At 42.0% G+C, this 19217-nt stretch overlaps 1 protein-coding gene across 4 annotated transcripts; it reads left to right on the top strand.

Annotated features, from left to right (window-relative positions):
• The first annotated feature begins 989 nt into the window (after positions 1–989).
• Positions 990–18755, top strand: exoc3l1 (exocyst complex component 3-like 1). Of its 4 annotated transcripts, XM_017475088.2 has the most exons (13): positions 996–1225; positions 3149–3327; positions 4027–4246; positions 9738–10156; positions 10938–11227; positions 14044–14161; positions 14266–14391; positions 15133–15233; positions 15473–15589; positions 15725–15995; positions 16838–16993; positions 17366–17499; positions 18077–18755. In XM_017475088.2, exons 1-13 carry the CDS (start codon positions 1186–1188, stop codon positions 18261–18263), a joined length of 2358 nt encoding a protein of 785 aa, XP_017330577.1. In that variant the 5' UTR covers positions 996–1185; the 3' UTR covers positions 18264–18755. The 4 variants fall into 4 exon arrangements, 3 of the variants coding, with proteins under 3 accessions (XP_053538225.1, XP_017330579.1, XP_017330577.1); XR_008396876.1 differs by lacking the exons at positions 17366–17499; positions 18077–18755 and adding an exon at positions 16654–16748 and having other exon boundaries at positions 990–1225; positions 16838–16978; XM_053682250.1 differs by lacking the exons at positions 17366–17499; positions 18077–18755 and having other exon boundaries at positions 990–1225; positions 16654–16891.
• Positions 18756–19217: the final 462 nt, after the last annotated feature.

The raw sequence follows: 19217 nt of genomic DNA, 5'->3' as shown, positions 1-19217 counted from the left end.
GTAAAGTAATTTACACTTACAGAAATAGAAATCGCATGAGGGACACCTTTGTTTAGGGAATAAAACACGACAATGGGTGCTGTTAGAGGACAATAATCAATGGTAAGGTGGTGTGATGCAGCTGACACGGAGCAGAGTTACCGTTTTTCCAATAATAGCACAGTGTTTTACTGTCCTCTATACTAAAGCGATTACAGATATCATTTATTAAAGAAACACACCGAATTTTTTTTATCAGTTTATAGTCACATTTAATGTTGAGTAACATCTGCAAGAAAAGATAGTTGCTGATATCACTTACATTACAGCAGCTATAAACAGTTGTTCCCTCATCAAGCTTTATATTTTCTCTCTCCTAAGGTTAATACTGTTGCAAAGCACTGACAGTGCTGGAGACTCCTTCCATAAATGTTACATAACAATTTTCTTACAGAAAACATCACTATATAAGCATAAGTTTTTCTTTGTTAAATAACAACACTTTTTTTTTTTTTTTTACAAACCTTTCATTTGCCATTTTAGAAAATGAATCAACACCTTCTGACCAAACAGAATGGAGAATTCAACAGCTCTGTTGTATAAAATCCAAAATCTTCTACGCTTCCTTTCTATGCTTTATAGTAAAGTATTGTGGAACCATTTATAGTCAGAAACTAATTAATAACGACATCCCTGGTGCCTTAACACATTTCTCCAGCTTGTAAATGCTTTGACCTTGATATCATTCTGTAAGCTGATCTGAAACGGGTCATTTTGCCGTGGTTGTCGGCAAATTTGCAGATTTGATTAAGACTGGCGCGAGGGCACAGAGTCTGTGTTGGATATGAAGTACACCCCCACCCAAACAATTCTACATCTGGATCCCTTCTACTAACTGAGTCCCCTCCCTTTGTCCCTACTCTCTCTCTCTCTCTCTCTCTCTCTCTTGCTCCATCTCTCTTTCTCCCTCCCCCGTCCCCCCCCCTCCCCCTCTCTCTCTCTCCCTCCCTTCCTGTCGACCGTGGAGTGGAGGATGTGTCTGGAAGAGGGACAGAGGAAGGCTGGAGGAAGGCAGCAGCGTGGCTATGTACCCTCTCTTCTCTTCCCCCTGTTTTCTCTCTCCGTGTGTGCTGCTGGCCCTTAGTGAAGGGCTCCTTCTTCACAACCGAGAAGACGACAGCTAAACTCCAACAAACCTGAACCTAAATGTCACAAGGAAACGAGAATGGCTGTGACAATCGTGAAGGTACAGCTCTACCTTTTCACTCACTATTCACTTTTATGTATGCTTGACAAGCCAGTGTTTCAGCACAAGTTGTGAAAATAAGTATAGCTAATGCAGAGAGTGATATGAAGGTAGAAAATAGGGAATGGTTTGACTACATAACAGCATGATTGAGATTCAGCATCATGACAATAGAAGACTAAAGGAGTTGAGAATGATCAGGATACTAAGCTGAGTCATTCCTGACAGCACCAATAATCCAGTAAACTGTGGGGCTGGAGACACTGATGATGTCAAACCCTCACATGCTGCATGAAATGATCTCAGTCTCATGACCGTGGAGAAGGATGAACAGACTTATTCATTTAAAAAACATGTATGAGACTTAGCCAAGGTTCTTCTATTGTGACAGAGCTTGTATATACACGCTATACCTCAGTATCTCAGTTGTACATCTAAGTGAGATGCACAGGTCACTCCATACATGTATGGAATGCAAAACAAACCATGTGGAATCATATTTTATTGTTGGGGAAAGGAGAGAGAAGTTGTTTATTGTTGCAGTATAGATTTCACTATAGACACTTGATGAGAGTGCTTTGGCTTGTCTCTAGATGAAGAGTCTCTAGATGAAATGCTTTCCAATCCCTGTCCTGGCCAGGTTACTGAATAGGTTTGCTGTCAGTATATGTACATTTATTGTTCCCAAAGGTATACAAACAATAGAAATGCACCACCAAAGTTTCAACACTGGTTGTTAAGCTAAGTGTTGTTCAAGATTACAAAAGGTATAGCATTGAGAGTGCCACCCTATTAGTGATGGTTGCTTGTGATTTTATATTTGGAGTTTAAAATCTAATATGTGTCAATAGCTTGATAAATAAATCATAAGCTTTGGACAATGCATTACATCACTAAGTCTCTTAGATAGTACAAGAATTATGTCGGGGGAAACTCACTAAACTTATAGTTCTGTCCTGATATAACTGTCACTCAACACTGATAAGCTCTATCAATCTATAGTCTGGGCTAGAAAGAAATGAGCTCCATTCACACCATTCTGTGTATTTTCAAACAACTGTTCCTGGTGTTAGTCTTTGGTCTGCCCCAGGTCTTCTTCCCATTAGACATGCCTGAAGCTTTTCTCCAGGGGGAGATTATATCACTGATCTGGCCTGGGAGTGCTTGGGTGTCCCCGTGGAGGAGGTGGCTAGGGAGAGGGAGGTCTGGGCATCTGCTTAGACTGCTGCCCCCATGACCTAGACCCAGATAAGCTGAAGAAAATGGATGGATGCAGGGATGGATGTTCCTGATACTGTGGTGCTAGGTTTCACAAAAGTCCAAAATTCACTTAAAACATTGAACAGCAAATAATCTGATGTGGATACACACACACACAAACACACACAAACTATAGGGATGCCTGTTTATCTTTGAAAGACCAGGGGGTTCTTAACTCTGATAGCCCACATTTATACTAGCCACTGTAGTAACAAGTGTACTTTAAAAGCCTAGTTTAGTACAGTTTTATTGAGAGTGTATAGTCATTTGAAATTAGGGGCAGTAGTAGCTCAGGGGTTAAGTCTTTGGGTGACCGGGCTACTGACTGGAAGGTTGTGTATTCAAATCCCAGCACCACCAAGCAACCATGGTTTGGTGCTTGACCAAGGCCATTATCCCTCAACTGTCTCAAATGTAAGTTGCTTTGGGTAAAAATTTCAGCCAAGTAGGTAAATGTAAACCCAAAGGAATGCCCATAAGAGGGCATAGAGGAGAAATCACAAAAGTAGAACCCTCATCATCAGGGTGGCACCAGACAAATGAATTATATTTGTAGCTGGACATTTTTAAAAGGTTAGATTAGCACACAATCCTACAAAAACTTCAGATCTGAAGTATATCAGGTATATAAGCTGAATAAATCTTTCTCCTTTGGGATGCTAGATTCCCCGGCAGCAGGTGAGGAGGTTTGGCCGGAAGTGGAGCGGGCAGAGTGCTTGGCACGGGGTGCAGCTCTCAAATGGGCTTCAGGTGTGTTCTGCCGCCCAGAACACCTTGAGAGGCTTGCACACTACAGGAAGAGGGAGAGTCAAAGAACAGCATCCATAAACTCTAGGTTAAAGGTACAGTTAATTCTTTTTTTTGCAACTTTCATTTGTGTCCATATGATACTTTCCATCATTGCACATTGTTGCCATATTGGAACAATTTACCAACTATCTATATATATTTCTTTAACTAATCCAAGTAATAAAAAAAATCAAAACAAAACATATTTTATATTCTTCATGATGCCAGCAGAGTAGTTGCCTACTTACAGCTACAGGGTTCCTGGTTCTATCCTGAGCTCTAGTAAATGTTTGCATAGAGGTTTGCATGTTCTCTCCGTGTCGATGTGGGGTTTCCTCCAGGTTCTTTGGCTTCCTTCCGACCTCCCAAATACACAGCTGTGAATGTGTGTATGCCCTGTGATGGATTGGCACCCTAACCATGGTGTACAGAACCTAGAACCCAGTGTTCCCAAACAGACTCTGCATCCACCTCAACCCTGACCAGGATAAAGCGCTCACTGAGGATAAATGAATTAATGTTATAATGTATACACAGTATGCTCCTATCAATTATTGTAATCTTTTAACTCAATCATCATTGCTCTCAGTCTATACATTTTTCACTTAGAACAATAAGAATTGATGAAGATTAAACATAATTATCACTAGTAAAAAATAGTTCTTGGTTGTGGACTCATTAGTTTTGACCCTATTGCATATTCATCTAGCACAACAATCATTCTTTATGTTCCTGTTGCTGTTTTCTTGCAGTCAGTTGTCCAGTCATATCTAGAAGGTGTAGACTGGGGACTGGGACAGCTCAGAGAGGCTCGTGCTGAGTTGAGAGAAGTGTCTCATGCTATGAAGTTGGTGAGACTCGAATCCAGTAAGAACGCGGAAAGCATTAAAGCCCTGGACACCCTGAGAGAGACGTCCATCAAACACTGTCAACTGCTGGCTGCTGTTACTAACCTGCCACACCTCCACGCAGGTTTGGTTCTATTCTGACATTATTTTGCATTACATTTGCATGTATTTATTGGAAGGACATGTTTATCCAAGGCAAATCATGATAGAATAATGCTCAAATACAGAGCTGTAAAACTGCAGGGGGTTAAGGGCCTTGCTCAAGGGCTCTAGCAGTCCTGGGATATAAATTCACACATATATATATATATATATATATATATATATATATATATATATATATATATATATATAATATTAGTGAATCACACGAAGGATTTAGCATACTTATCGGAGCATTGTGTAACCCTAAATTAGGAGTTATCAGCTAGAAGACAGTGGTCTGGACATGGTACAAAATGTATGAAACAACACTTAGGAAAAGTAAAAAATGTATAGAAAAAAATATGTCTGTAGATTTGATGGAGATCTTCTTTTGTGGACCATCCAAACACAGATATTTAGGTGTTGGAACAGATACTAGCTACTGGACTAAAGCCAATAGGACAGAAAGGAAAGATGTTTAAAAAGACAACAGTGAAAACAGATGAATAGACAAAGCAGTTTTTATTCCTAGTATCAAATTCAAAGCAGTCATCTCTCATCTTTTTATGTCACGTATCGTGACGGAGCGGAGATAGGATGGATGCAAGTGCAGTATGAACAGTTGTTTATTTTAAAAGAGAGACAGGCAGACAAATCCAAAACGTGATCCAAAAACTTTATCCAAAACAGGCACAGGTCAGGCAATCGGCAAACAGGCATACACAGGGTTAAACATGAATCAAGGTTGTGGTCACGGAAAACATGGTTGATAAACAAAACGAGAAACAGGAACTATGACGAGGAACTGGGAGCGGATAATCCAGCATGAACTAACTCTAAACATGGAATGTGACTATGACTCTAATCTAACTCTACGATAATCCTCTGGGTTGTGTGCTGGGAGGCGTGCGGTATATATGTGGACATGATCAGCGTCTAAACTGCTAGCAGCTGAGGGCAATACAGACACACGTGAAATCCTAGCCAATGACAGAACAGGGAGGAGACATGACAGAAACAAACAAAACACACGTGTCCAGATGTCACTACTGTCAACAATGGAAAAGCAGGTGCTTGCGCATTCGCGCTTAGAGCACGCTGCCTCAAGGGGAAATCACGCCAGAACCCCCACCCAAAGGCACTGCTCCCAGAGTGCCATGAGTCATCCCATTTCATTGGCGGCCCCGGCCCCCTGGGCTGAATGTCCCAAGCAGAGCCAGGAAACCGCACGGTGTTCTTGGCGGCGCAGGGAAGCGGAGCGACGTCCCTGGCTGAACAGGGAGGCAGAGTAATGACCACAGCCAGGCAGACAGGCTGAGCGACGTCCTCGGTGGAGCATGAAAGCGGAGCGACGTCCCCAGCTGAACAGGTAGGCAGAGCGACGACCACAGCCGAGCAGACAGGCTGAGCGAAGTCCTCGGCGGAGCATGAAAGCGGAGCGACGACCACAGCCAGGCAGGCAGGCTGAGCGAAGTCCTCGGCGGAGCATGAAGGCAGAGCGACGTCCTCGGCGGAGCAGGAAAGCAGAGCGACATCCTCGGCTGAACAGGGAAACAGAGCACTGTACTCATCAGAGCAGGGCAGCAGGGCAACATCCTCATCGGAGCATGAAAGCGGAGCGATGTCCCCGGCTGAACTGGAGGGCAGAGCGACGTCCTCAGCTGAGCAGGAAGGCAGAGCAACGTCCTCGGCTGAGCAGGAAGGCAGAGCGATGTACTCAGCGGAGCCTACAAGCTGAACTTGGCTGGTCATGTTAGCAGACTGGGATTTGAGCAGAGCTTGGTTGTCCGTGTCAACAGACACTTGGTTGTGCATGTCAGCAGACGTGGATGTGAGCAGAGCTTGGTTGTCCCCGTCAGCTGACTTGGGCATGAACATAACTTGGTTGGTTGGGTCATCAGACAGGAACATGAGCAGAGCTTGGTTGTTTGTTTCAACAGACACTTGGTTGTGCATGTCAGCAGACATGGACGTGAGCAGAGCTTGGTTGTCTGTGTCAGCAGACTCGGGCTTTGGCAGAACTTGGGTGGTCGTGTCGGTAGTCATGGGCGTGGGCTGAACTTGGGCGACCGGGTCGGTAGACTTGGGCGTGGGCTGAACTTGGGCGACCGGGTCGGTAGACTCGGGCGTGGGCTGAACTTGGGCGACCGGGTCGGTAGACTCGGGCATGAGCAGAACTTGGGTGACCGGGTCGGTAGACTCGGGCATGAGCAGAACTTGGTCGGCCATATCAGTAGACTCAGGCATGAGCAGAACTTGGTCGGCCATATCAGTAGACTTGGGCTTGAGCAGAACTCGGTTGGCCGTATCAGTAAATTTGGGCGTGAGCAGAACTTGGTTGTTAGGCTTAGATATTAGCGGAACTTGGTCAACCGGATCAGCAGGCTTGGACGTGACATCAGGAACTTGAGACTTGACTTGGACTTCAGAGACTGGAGACTTGACTTGGACCTCAGGGACTTGAGACTTGACTTGGACTTGGACCTCAGGGACTTGAGACTTGACTTGGATTTCAGAGACTTGAAACTTGACTTGGACTTCAGAGACTTGAGACTTGACTTGGACCTCAGGGACTTGAGACTTGACTTGGACCTCAGGGACTTGAGACTTGACTTGGACTTCAGAGACTTGAGACTTGACTTGGACTTCAGAGACTTGAGACTTGACTTGGACTTCAGGGACTTGAGACTTGACTTGGACTTCAGGGACTTGAGACTTGACTTGGATTTCAGAGACTAGAGACTTGACTTGGACTTGGACCTCAGGGACTTGAGACTTGACTTGGATTTCAGAGACTTGAGACTTGACTTGGACCTCAGGGTTGAGCTCTGGTGCTGGAGCCTACCTGTTGACCTCTAGCTGGAGCTCGGCAAGTGAGCCCACCTCGTGGGTCTCAGGTTCGAGCTCTGAGGTCGCCAGGTTCACCTCTGGCTGGGGCTCAGGTGCTGAGACCTCCGACAGGCACTCCGAGGTCACCCTGTTGACCCCGGGCTGGATCTCTGCACGGGCTCTCCGGTGGAGTTTCTTATGCTCCCGCCAGCTGCTCTTGAAGCATTCATGAGAGCAGTAGAATGCTTCCTGGGGATCCAGTTTTTTGCAGGTAGGGCATCGTAGCTTGGTCTCTCTCCTGCAGCCCTCAGACATGCATGTCGGTGCCACCTCCTCCACGTTGGCTGGAAACTGAAGCGGAGCGGTGGAGGCTGACCTGTCAATCCCCTCATAATAGAGGTTAAAGGGCAGGTCAGGCTGGGGCTGTCCATTGACTCTCCACCCCAGTAAATCCAGACCATGAAGCTGCCCTGGTTGCGTGAACTCCTCCATAAATAGTTCTGCAAATTGAGTGACATCCTGGAGGGCAGAGAACCCAGTGCTCACCAGCTGCTCCGCCCAGTCACGGACCGGACCGCAAAACCTGGACACCAAGAACCCGATTCACTGTCTCTTAGTAGGCTTGGGATACGCTAGGCTGCAGAAATATTCCTGGCAGCTGAAGAGGAACTCCAGCGGGTAGCTCCCCAATCCCGCTGTCTCTGGCGGCAGTTCAGCGGCGTACCGCTGAGGGAACTGCACGGACAAGAAATGCGGCCAGTAATCGGAACGTTTCCTGATAAGGTATTGTCCTGCTACTCCCATTGTAGCGTGATGTCTCCCCTGTCCTCCTGCTCCATGTTATGGCGGAGGATTCTGTCACGTATCGTGACGGAGCGGAGATAGGACGGATGCAAGTGCAGTATGAACAGTTGTTTATTTTAAAAGAGAGACAGGCAGACAAATCCAAAACGTGATCCAAAAACGTAATCCAAAACAGGCACAGGTCAGGCGATCGGCAAGCAGGCATACACAGGTTTAAACATGAATCAAGGTCGTGGTCACGGAAAACAGGGTCGATAAACAAAACGAGAAACATGAACTATGACGAGGAACTGGGAGCGGATAACCCAGCGTGAACTAACTCTAAACATTGACTATGACTATGACTATGACTATGACTACTAAACGAACTAATCTAACTCTACGATAAACCTCCGCGTTGTGTGCTGGGAGGCGCACGGTATATATGTGGACATGATCAGCGTCTAAACTGCTAGCAGCTGAGGGCAATACAGACACACGTGAAATCCCAGCCAATGACAGAACAGGGACGAGACATGACAGAAACATAAACAAAACACACGTGTCCAGATGTCACTACTGTCAACAATGGAAAAGCAGGTGCTCGCGCATTCGCGCTTAGAGCATGCTGCTTCAAGGGGAAATCATGACACTTTAGAGCCTGTTGCTAGTTGCTTATCCAGGCCTTTATAAGCAATCTTCACAAATTTTTGTTGAAATTTGTAAGTATCCCTGCCCTAAATAATGTTTTTAAGAAATATTTTCATCTCAATTCTAAAATTTCTTTAATTAACAGATCTTTTGATTCAGAGTCCTACATGCTAACTATTACACCAAAGAACCTGAACATGACCTTATCTACCAATCATGTTGTCTTTATGTGTAATGACAGTAGCTTCAGATATTAGTTACCCTACATTACTGATCATCTCATTTCTGTTTACTACTAATGGCCCACCCACTAAATTCCCATTTTATTGCTACTCAGGGAACAGTTGAGCGAATTTTAGATGTGATGCCTACAGGAAATTGGCAATATGCTTCTCGTAAAACTGGTTGTTCATTTTCCTGAACATCTGAATGCCAGTGTTGAATGACTACCACCCACTGAGCAGAGCATGAAATGTAAAGCAATTAACTGGAAGTTTTATAGTTCTCATTTGAACAGTCCTACTGCAAGGAGCTCAGTTAATAACACGAAACATCTGTCTCTACTAAAACAATTATTGTCCGTGCATTGCGCCAAGCAATTTCAATTCATTTTTAATTGTTTAACAATACTGTCTTCATGTGCATGGAAATTGGAAAGAAATATAAAGCCTTCAGGATTCATATAGTGTGCATTCCCATCATAGAGTGATCACAAGTTCAAATGCCATCGAAGCCACTGGGATCTGTGGCTAGAAATCCAAGACAGCATAACTGACCCAGATAACACAGAATAGTGCATCTCTTACTTGTAACTGTATTTGTGTCTGTTTAGAGCACATTGGGGTTTTGACTAAATTAGGGACAAACGAATCCAATAAGGTGTATACGTTGCTTCTTACTTCAGTAAATTGCTAAATGTATTCCTTGGATGAGTTTTTATTCAAAGAAACTTACAAATGAGGCAGATTCCAAGTACATACCTGAGCAAATAATCCTTAAGGGCATTGCCCAAAGGCTCAACAGTGACTCAATTCTGGAAACTGAACTTTTGTATCCTTCTGGCACCTTGCATAGAAATGTGAATGCGATGTATAGGTTTTCTCGTACTAATCACACTGCAAGACATTCAGTCACATAAATGTCCACCATGTTTCTAATGATACCGTATCTATCTCACTGTGCTTCTTTCTGTGTTTGGATTTCATCAGTGAAGAGCATGGTGATGGAAACAGAGCGCCTCGTGGAGTCACGCCGGTTGCTGGAAGCCCATGCTCGCCTCATGGAGCTGGAACACTGGCAGGATGAGGTTCTTCTTCAGCTCCATGGACTCAGAGGCTCATCCCGATCCATGCTGAGCCCAGAAGATGATGCACTGGTGCAGAATTATTTTTCAGGAGTGGGACGGCTAGTAGAGGCCTTAGCAAAAGAGTTGTGGGCGGTGGTGGGGAGCGGACTGACTCTTTCCCTGCAGAACCCCACGCCGTTTGTGTCAGCAGTACGCATCGTGGAGCGTGAGGAAGCACTTGATCACTACTTTCTAGAGGAGAGGCAGTGTGCGTCAGGTGCAAGGCATGGCAGGCCCATGCCCCCAGGAAGGCCTCGCTGCTGGAGAGAACACTTCTTTAAGGTTTGATGCACATTAATGATGGAATTAAGTGCCAGAGTGTTATAAGACCTTCTAATTTCATGGTAATGGGATAATTCAATAATTAATTACACAAAGACTCATTTTTCTAATTTTCCTGAGTGTTTCCACATACCTGCATGTTCCTCATTCTGAAATGATCATCTGCCATCCATGCACACTACATAATCTGCCTAGTAAAAACAGTTCAAAATTTTGAAGGTAGCCATCTTATTGCTTCTCTGCACGTTTCCTGGTTTGGAACCAGGAAACCAGTACAAACAACCAATAAGTTGGCAACCTTCAAAACTCTGATGTTTGTGGCTAGAAAAAGTGTGGAAAAGCTCTGGCTGAGATGAATCCACAGGCAAATCTGTTGGTTCTCACTCTGCCATTGCAACACTTTGATGGATTAATTTCTGCTATAATGGATATATGCTACCATGGCTAACTAAGTCGAAGCAGAGTGGTTTGTTGGATTTATGTAAAATACGTCAAAATAATATAGAAATCAATGAAAGCTACTGCTTTTGCTCACAGCCAGTAATGTATAAAACAGTCCCAGCTGTTGGAAATGAAAGCGATTGACGAATTCCCGATGTTGACTGATTCCACTGTAGGTTAGCTGTAGCTACCTAGACACCAAGAAAGTAAAATCCTCATTGAGGAATTTTTGCAAAAAATATATTATTTTTTGCAGTACAGTGAGTAAAAAAATGGGTATCATCAGTAATAAATAAAACATTGTATTTAATTACTGATAAAAGAATTGTGTGTTGCTCAGGTGTTGGAGGAGGCCGTTGCCGCTCGTTTCCGCAGTGCATCGTATTTACACACTCGAGGCCCCGGACTCGCTGGCCACCTTTCAGCCCTACAGCACAGCATCATGGGAGACTTGACTACAGTGCGTAACCTGCTGGAGCAGTGTGTTCCTCCACATTACCACCTCACCAAAGCATATCTACATGCATGTCACCGCTGCCTGCAGGTCCATTTAGGACAGATCATTGGCTGGGAGCTGCAAAGTGGGGAAATCTTTGCTGTTCTGAACTGGGTTCTTCACATCTACAACAGGTAAAGCTGCGTCTGTGTCCATCCTGAGCTGGACATCATTATGACTCATGAACTATTTCTGTAAATCCTTATTTCTATATAACTGTTGATATAAATGAATAGTTACCAGTAGGGAGAGCTGTTTTGGGCAAAATCATATCGTCAGCAGTGTTGGGTAAGTTACTCAAAAAGAGTAATCCACTACAGAATTACTACATTAAAATTGCAATTTGATTACATTACTGACTACTGCGTGTAAAAAGTAATCAGATTACTAATTACTTTACTTTCAAGTTACTTTTAAAACCTATCAAATCTACACAAATACACCGATAAAATATAAAACTTTTCTAACGAGGCTAGTTTGGTGTCGCTAGCCAAGGTGAGGCATAGCTAAACAATTAGTGTATGGGTTTAGCTGCTATAGAGCCATGCAAAGTACATTATCTTTCCTTATGCTCTGCTCACATCATGTTCACGTAAACTGGAACTCATATAGACATTTACACAGCTTGTTTTCCTGCTCAGTATCAGAGGATGTTACTGTTTCAGTTTCAACCCCTTTACTGGGGTCATATATATATATATATATATTTATATATATATATATATATATATATATATATATATATATATATATATATATATATATATATATATGTATATAAATTGAGAGCTGTCAGTCAATAAAAAACAAGTGTTTCCATGTCTGATTGGTCTCGCCTCCGTTCACTAAAGATATAAAATTACAATACCGCCGTCTTCTGTACTGACGTTCAGTTACGTAGTGACAAACCGCTCAGAGTGGAGAATTATTCAGGGCTGAAGAAAAAATCTTCGGGGCAAACCGTGATTTATTAAAAATGCATTTTACTTAATATTGTTTTACTAACAACACATTTGTTACGCAAGTTACGTAATTTCATTGACATCAGTAACTGTAATCAAATTACATAAATTTAAAATGTAATACTTTACATTACTATGTTAACAGAAAAAAGTAATTAGAATACAGTACCCAACTCTGATTGTCAGTAAACTAGTTAAATATAGTTAAATATGTTGGATCATTTTAATTTTTTTCATATCAACTAATTGAGACTAAAAAGAGATTGTCCACAGGACACTGCTAATTAGTGAACAGTAAATTATTATTATTATTGGTTGAACCAAAAAGAAACGTGGTTAAAGAAACCTTTCAAGTAAGGAATAAAATGTCCTGTGTCACGTTTCGTGACGTAACGGAGATATGACGGATGCAAGTGCAGTATGAACGGTTTTATTTAGGAGAGACGCAGGCAGGAAAATCCAAATCGTAATCCGTAAACGTAATCCAAAACATGCAAAGGTCAGACGATCGGCAAACAGGCATAAACTGGACAAGGCAGGGATCAAAGTCGCGGTCACGAGATACAGGGTCGATATACCAAACGTGAAACATAAACAACGGCGAGGGACTGGTAGCGGAGAAACCAGCGTGGACTAAATCTAATGTTTAACCTAACTAACTTTAACAAGGAACCTAACATGGACATAAACTAGGACTATGAATAACTATGGTAACGAATCGCGTCTAAACTAAACTTCTCTATGCTATTCTATCTAATATTCCGCGCTGTGTGCTGGGAGGCGCGCGGTATATATACAAACCTACTCAGCGTCGTAATAGCTGACGGTTAAGGGCAATTCAGACACACGTGAAACAATAGCCAATGACAGAACGGGGAGGAGACATTAACGAACATAAACATAACATAAACAAATGCACGTGTAGAAATGTCACGATTGTCCACAAGGGAAAAGCAGGTGCTCGCGCACCTGCTCGTACACGCGCGCTCACATGCTCCACAGCGCGCTGCTTAAAGGGGAACTCGTGACAGTCCTGTCTTTGGAATATTAACAGTGATTTGATCTGTTACCACCCTGAAGATGATTATTTTCCTATAGCAACATGTTCCAAAGTGTTTTATTTCTCTTATACCACAGCTATTTGCCAGAAAGTGCACGTTTTAATTCATTAAAGCACAGCATGTGGTACTTTATATCTGTTTATAGCTGAATTTAATGTCACGAAACATCTGAGGAAGATGTTCCTGGTATGAGCATCTGTACACAGTCATTCCCTCACCAGGCTCTCATTCATCTCTCTAAGTTAAAAATGCAATTTATCATATTATGTTAAGTTATGAAAACATCAAAGGCTTCGGAAAACATTAAGTTACAGCTTTGTAAGCACTGACACTGGAGACTCTTTCCATAAATGTTACGTAAATGTGTCGTTAAAAGAAAAACTTGACCATATCAACAATTACACACATACAAATCATACACATATCTATTTATGTGTAAGTTGTTACTTAAGAAACGATTAAGTATTATAGCCATTACTATAAGACTACTGTCCGAGCTGCTGCTACAGAAAAACAACCTTCTGACCAATCAGATTCAACAAATCAACAACAAAGAAACAGAATTCTGCATCTTTAAATGTAAATTTTGTAAATGTAAAAAAAATTCCTTTTGAGAAATGTCTTTTTATGTAATAATTTATTGTGATTATTTCTACTTTTGCATTTTTTGCACAAATTTAGTTTTTGTGGTTTTGTTTTCAAGAAAGCTACTTTAATATTATGAACATTCTGTTAGCTCATTAAATACACCTTGCTGAACCCACACAATTTTGGGGCTTTTATTGGTTGACATCCCTCGTCAAGTTTTTTTGTTTTGTTTTGTTTTGTTTTTTTGGTCATCGACAAAGTATCTGTTCATTTTGTAGTCAAAAAGTTGAGTGTGCACATCAATTTCTTAAAGACACTCAATTTTTTTTTTTACTATAGCCCTGAAATGATGAGCGACCCAGGAATTGCTGCACATCTGGACCTGGAAGAGATGGGCCCTCTGATATCTCAGGACGGTTTGGAACAACTGCAGAACAAATATGTTCAGTGTGTTCGGGTGAGACTGCCATTTGTTGTGGACAGGAAATATTAAGTCACCACAAAACATCTCAGGAATGCAGGGTTGCATGGCTGAAGTCTCTCTGTGAATGTTTTTTGTAGAAAAGCCTCTCAGAATGGATGCGGAAGGCACTGGAGGTCGAACTTACAGACTGGCAAAGGGATCAGGAGCCTGATATTGATAACGAGGGCTGTTACCATACCAGCCTTCCTACAATCATCACACAGGTTAGTGCAGAGCTTCATTTAGCCATACATACTGACCATGAATATTAAAATTGGTGAATTGAACTGGGCTCATTTACATAGACAATTTAACGTTTGGCAACCTAGAAAAACCATTAAAAAATGTTACATTGTCTACTCAATTTTATACCACAGTCTTATAGAATACTCAAATCTGATTGGTCAGAAGGTGTTGATTAATTTTCTAGAACAGCAGCTCTAACAATAGTCCTGGCTGAAATTCAAACCACAGTGTTATATAAAAGTGCTTGTTCTAATATATTATCGTTTCTATAGTAACCACTTACATGGGGTCTTGCATGCAGATACTCAATATAGGCTAAACTAATCCTAATAGTAAACAAATGAAAAACAAACATGCTCTTTAAGAAATAAAAACAATACATAATCATTGACATGGAGACGTTTCTTTAATTTTGGAAGGAGTCTCCAGTGTCAGTGTGTTGTAACAGTTAGAGGTAAAGCTGTAACCACTGGAAAGGGCTTTGTGGTTTCTTGGTAACATGACAAGCTGTGATTTTTGTATTATTAACTTCAAGACAGAGGAAAAAGAGAGGCAGGTGAGAGAACGACTGTTTATAGTTGCTATAACGTAAGTGATAAAATTAGCTAACTTGTTTCGTGGATGTTTCCCAAAAGTTAATGTAACTATAAATGAATAAAAAACAAGTGTCACTATTTAAGAAATTAAAACAGTTCATACATTTGTCTCTGGTTTGTTAGATGTTAGAGGAGAATGCACGCGTGGCTCTGATGATCAGTGAAAGTCTGCGGGATCAGACAATCCAGATGGGTCTGTATGAAATGGAAACCCTCCTAACCAGGTTTGTGCTTCACTATAGTTGACAGTATACTGTACAGTAGTTTTCCTGTGTCAAGACATGCCCATGTATTGTTGTGGAATCCAAAAATACACTCTCAGAAATAATGGTACCAAACGGTACCTTACTTTGTTGCTGTAGTACCATCAAGAGTACATTTTTTGTACCTTCAGTATGCGTTTTTGCATGTAGGTGCATGTAGTGTACCTTTTAAGAATAAAATCCCTGTAAATCCCATTCAGATTTCGAGACGCTATCATAGAATTTGGCAAGGAGCATCGAAAGGATCCAATGGCAAACAACACCAAATTCTACCTCCATTACCTCCTGGCCTGCATAAGCAACTGCATCATCCTCAAGTGAGATGGTGAACAAGTATATACTTACAGTATGTCTGCGTTTGTGCTGCTGACATAACAAGCCTTAAACTGTGCCCAGGAAATGGGATTCTGCATGGACTCATTCCTCTCTACATGCTTTAAATGTTCCTCCAGGACATCCACAGAGACCCTTCATCAGCAAGTTAGCTCTCGTCAATCATTGAGGTTTTCCCGGATACCCCCCGGGCCGCTGGCTGCTCTGGATCGAGCCGTGAGGAAAGCGTGTCGTCTCGTGATGGACCAGCTGCTCGTGGATCTTCAACCCCACTTGCAGGGGCTCCTGTCACGTTCCTGGCTGGTCCAGGGAGATGTCGTCTCTAATGTGTGTGACGTTCTGGAGCACCACTGTGAATTATATGGGCGGGTGCGCTCGCCTTGCAAAGAGGTTGGTGTTTACGCCATTCTACAACCATCAAACAATATATTAACATACAGCACTTTGCATCAATTAGATAATATTTGTGGTGGTCTTGGAAAATCCATCAAATGGTGCTGTGTCTGAATGAAAGTTAAGCAAAATGATGTGGAAATGTATATATTTAATATATAATCTTGCCCTGGCTATCATTCTGCAAAAATGAGGCCCTTCTTCAGTTATTATGGTGATGATGGACGAGGCATCCATATAATTGTATATATCTTCAGTCAGGCCTACTGTGTATATTGGCCAGTCCTTTTAAAAAAGCCCCCACAAGGAAACACACCCACACCCAATGGAATATAAGTGCAACTCATGCTAATGCAATATTTGATTGCACCACATACTGTATAGTCAGGTATGAGACTACTAACCAAGAGTAAAGGATTAACAGATACTTATTATGTTGAAGAATTAGTTATTTACTCACTCTAAGATACAGATTATTGAATTAACTGTAAAGTGTTAACTGTAAAAGCACGGTGGCTTAATGGTTAGCATTACTTCCAGAGTTGCTGGTTCGTAACCTACCTCTGCACCATGTAGCGTGTGAGTGGGTGTGTGAATGTTTGTGTCCTGCGATGGGTTGACACCATCCTGTGTGCCCCCCACCTTGTGCCCTGAGCTCCCTGGGATAGGCTCCAGGCTCCCCTACAACCATATATAGGATAAGCAATATGGAAAATGGATGGATGGATGGATGGAGTTAGCCCACTTAACGTGAGTTTAATACAAATTGCACTAAACTAAAATAAATGTGAAAACTACCTACAACACTGTCGTGTGTGTGTGTGTGTGTGACTGTACAGCGGCTCCAGGAGGAGTGCCAGTGGCTGACGGTGGTGGAGTATGTGCGTGCGCTGATGCAGAAGAAGCTGATCTGCCGGAGCGATGAGGAGAGGCAGCTATTAGCGCAGCAGATGGTCCAGGATGCCCAGCAGCTGAGGGAGCACTTCCAGAGCATGGTGAAAATCAGTGACGCTTACTGCATACTTCATAATAATGGTTTGCAAACTAGGAAAATATCTCATCACAATCTATGACAAAGAGGTACATGCAGTGTATTCATACCTGATGAACAATATGATCTTGTTTTTTCCAGTCTGAAGTTGTTATATTTGTGGTTATTTGATTATGTAAGATGGTGAGTAGGTTGTAAATGAACCATGCAGCTACAGTCCAGTTGAGACACTGAGACTCAACAGTAGTGCCTCTATTATGGTTGAAGGCACAGCATTGATTGGGCATGATTAGCTTTCATTTCCTTCTTAACCATGTTATCGTGCATGTTTGATTTTAGTCATACAGTTTCTTTAAAGATGTCTGTTTATCTTTAGGAAGCTGATGGGACCGCCAGTGAGGTGAATCCCACAGATCTGATCCCCGTGCTGGCTGATTTAATCAAGCTAAAAGATCCTGGCATGCTAATACTCGAGGTGTCCGGGCTGATATCCAAGTACCCTGACATCAGGTAGGTTACCTTCCTGCTAACAATTATAGGTTAATGTTTTCTTAATGTTCCATTTTAAGAATCTTTTCTTTTAATGGACATCTGTTGAGGGAATGTTTTGGGGTGTTATTGTTTTTATATAACATTCCTACAACGTTGTTAAATTATGTTAGTTGGAGGGATGTTAACACTAGTTATTTGATTATTTTAGCTTTTATCTAAACTGAATATAGAGAAACCATACATGAATTCCATACATGATTTCTCTTCTAAAATTTCTAATATCCAAGGCTTCTTACCAACTCGCAAATGGAAAAACTATATTTTTTAAAAAAACAAAAAAACTGTGGTTTCCCTAGAAGAGTGACCCTTTAATAAGTGTATACAATGTTGAACCCAGCATCTCTACAGTGCTACATGATTACCTTGCTTTGTGTTAGCGAGCTTAATAGCCATATTACTAGCAGTTACTGTATATAGGTGAGGAGAAGCATTTGCTAGTGGACATTAACTAGAGGTTCTACCTCAGTTCGGCTCCTTTTGACTCCTCTCCTCTGGTTTCTCTTTTGTACTAAATACAGTGTTTCTTTTTTTTAAGTGAGGAACATGTCTCTGTGCTGCTGGACGTACGTGGGGATGTTCCCCGAGATGTGAGAGGGACAGTACTGTGTTTATTAGAACAGAGCTCGCCGCCATTGCCACCAGGATACCGCCCAATCTTCCCAGACATCCTTGTGCCTCCTTCCAGCATGCCTTTCTGCTTGCCTACAGCCAAGTGTGCTTGATGAGTAATCTCTATGGAACAGCCGCAGTCACACCATCCTGTCCAGCCTGAGCAAACAGGAATCAACTTGGCGTCAAAGCTAAATTTAGTAACTTCCTTTCCTCACTGACCTCTGATTGGCCTAAGCTTTAGTAGTTCAAGTTCTGTGCTTCGACGTCCAGAATTGCCAGAGATTCAGAGTTGAACCCATGAACAAGACCCTCTATACTTGGACTGAACTCCTTGGTATTATTTATGGATAAAATGTCTCTGAAAGTATGCATGTGCATTTGGAGATTGGTGAAATATACAATATTTCTGAAATCAAATATCACGTGTAATACCAGAACAAGAGGCTGGGAACCCAAAGATGAATTGCTGTGAGTTATTTTAAAAGAGTAATATTGGGGATTACTTGTGATACACTGTGTTGTGATGAAATACTTGTATTGTGGTTTACAAAATATTTGTATATCATGGCTTAATGTATACAATAAAATCTTTCTACATTATACATCCTGCACAGTGGAGTTGGTCCTTTGAGCTGGTGCTCTGGGTTGGAGCACACAAACTTCGAAATATACTGTAGTTATAGACACATTGTGGAATTATATTGCAATGAAATGGAACTTTTTTGACAGTCATTTAATTTAAACAAAGGAGTTATATGCATAGTTAAAGATATGCTAACTGAAGTGATAACTGTCAAATCCATGTTATTAACCACTAAGAAATTTCATATGAAATAGAATTCGTGGACTATTTTATATAAAATTCATTACACTCAGGGCTCCCTTTCTGCATCTGCTTCCTCTCAGGATTACTGCTGTCTTAAGAGTTTTTCCCTTGCCACTGTCAAAAACTTTGGATGGTATACCAACCCATCGCTGGGCACAATCACACAGTCCAGACAATTTTGAAATGCCAATCAGCCTATGAGCCACTGGGAGAGTTGGGGAAGAGGCTCCTGAGGCAC

Source organism: Ictalurus punctatus, chromosome 8 (genome assembly GCF_001660625.3).
Source record: "Ictalurus punctatus breed USDA103 chromosome 8, Coco_2.0, whole genome shotgun sequence".
NCBI lineage: Eukaryota > Metazoa > Chordata > Actinopteri > Siluriformes > Ictaluridae > Ictalurus > Ictalurus punctatus.
The sequence above is the reverse complement of the archived record's forward strand: the minus strand, read 5'-3'. Positions and strand labels throughout refer to the sequence as shown.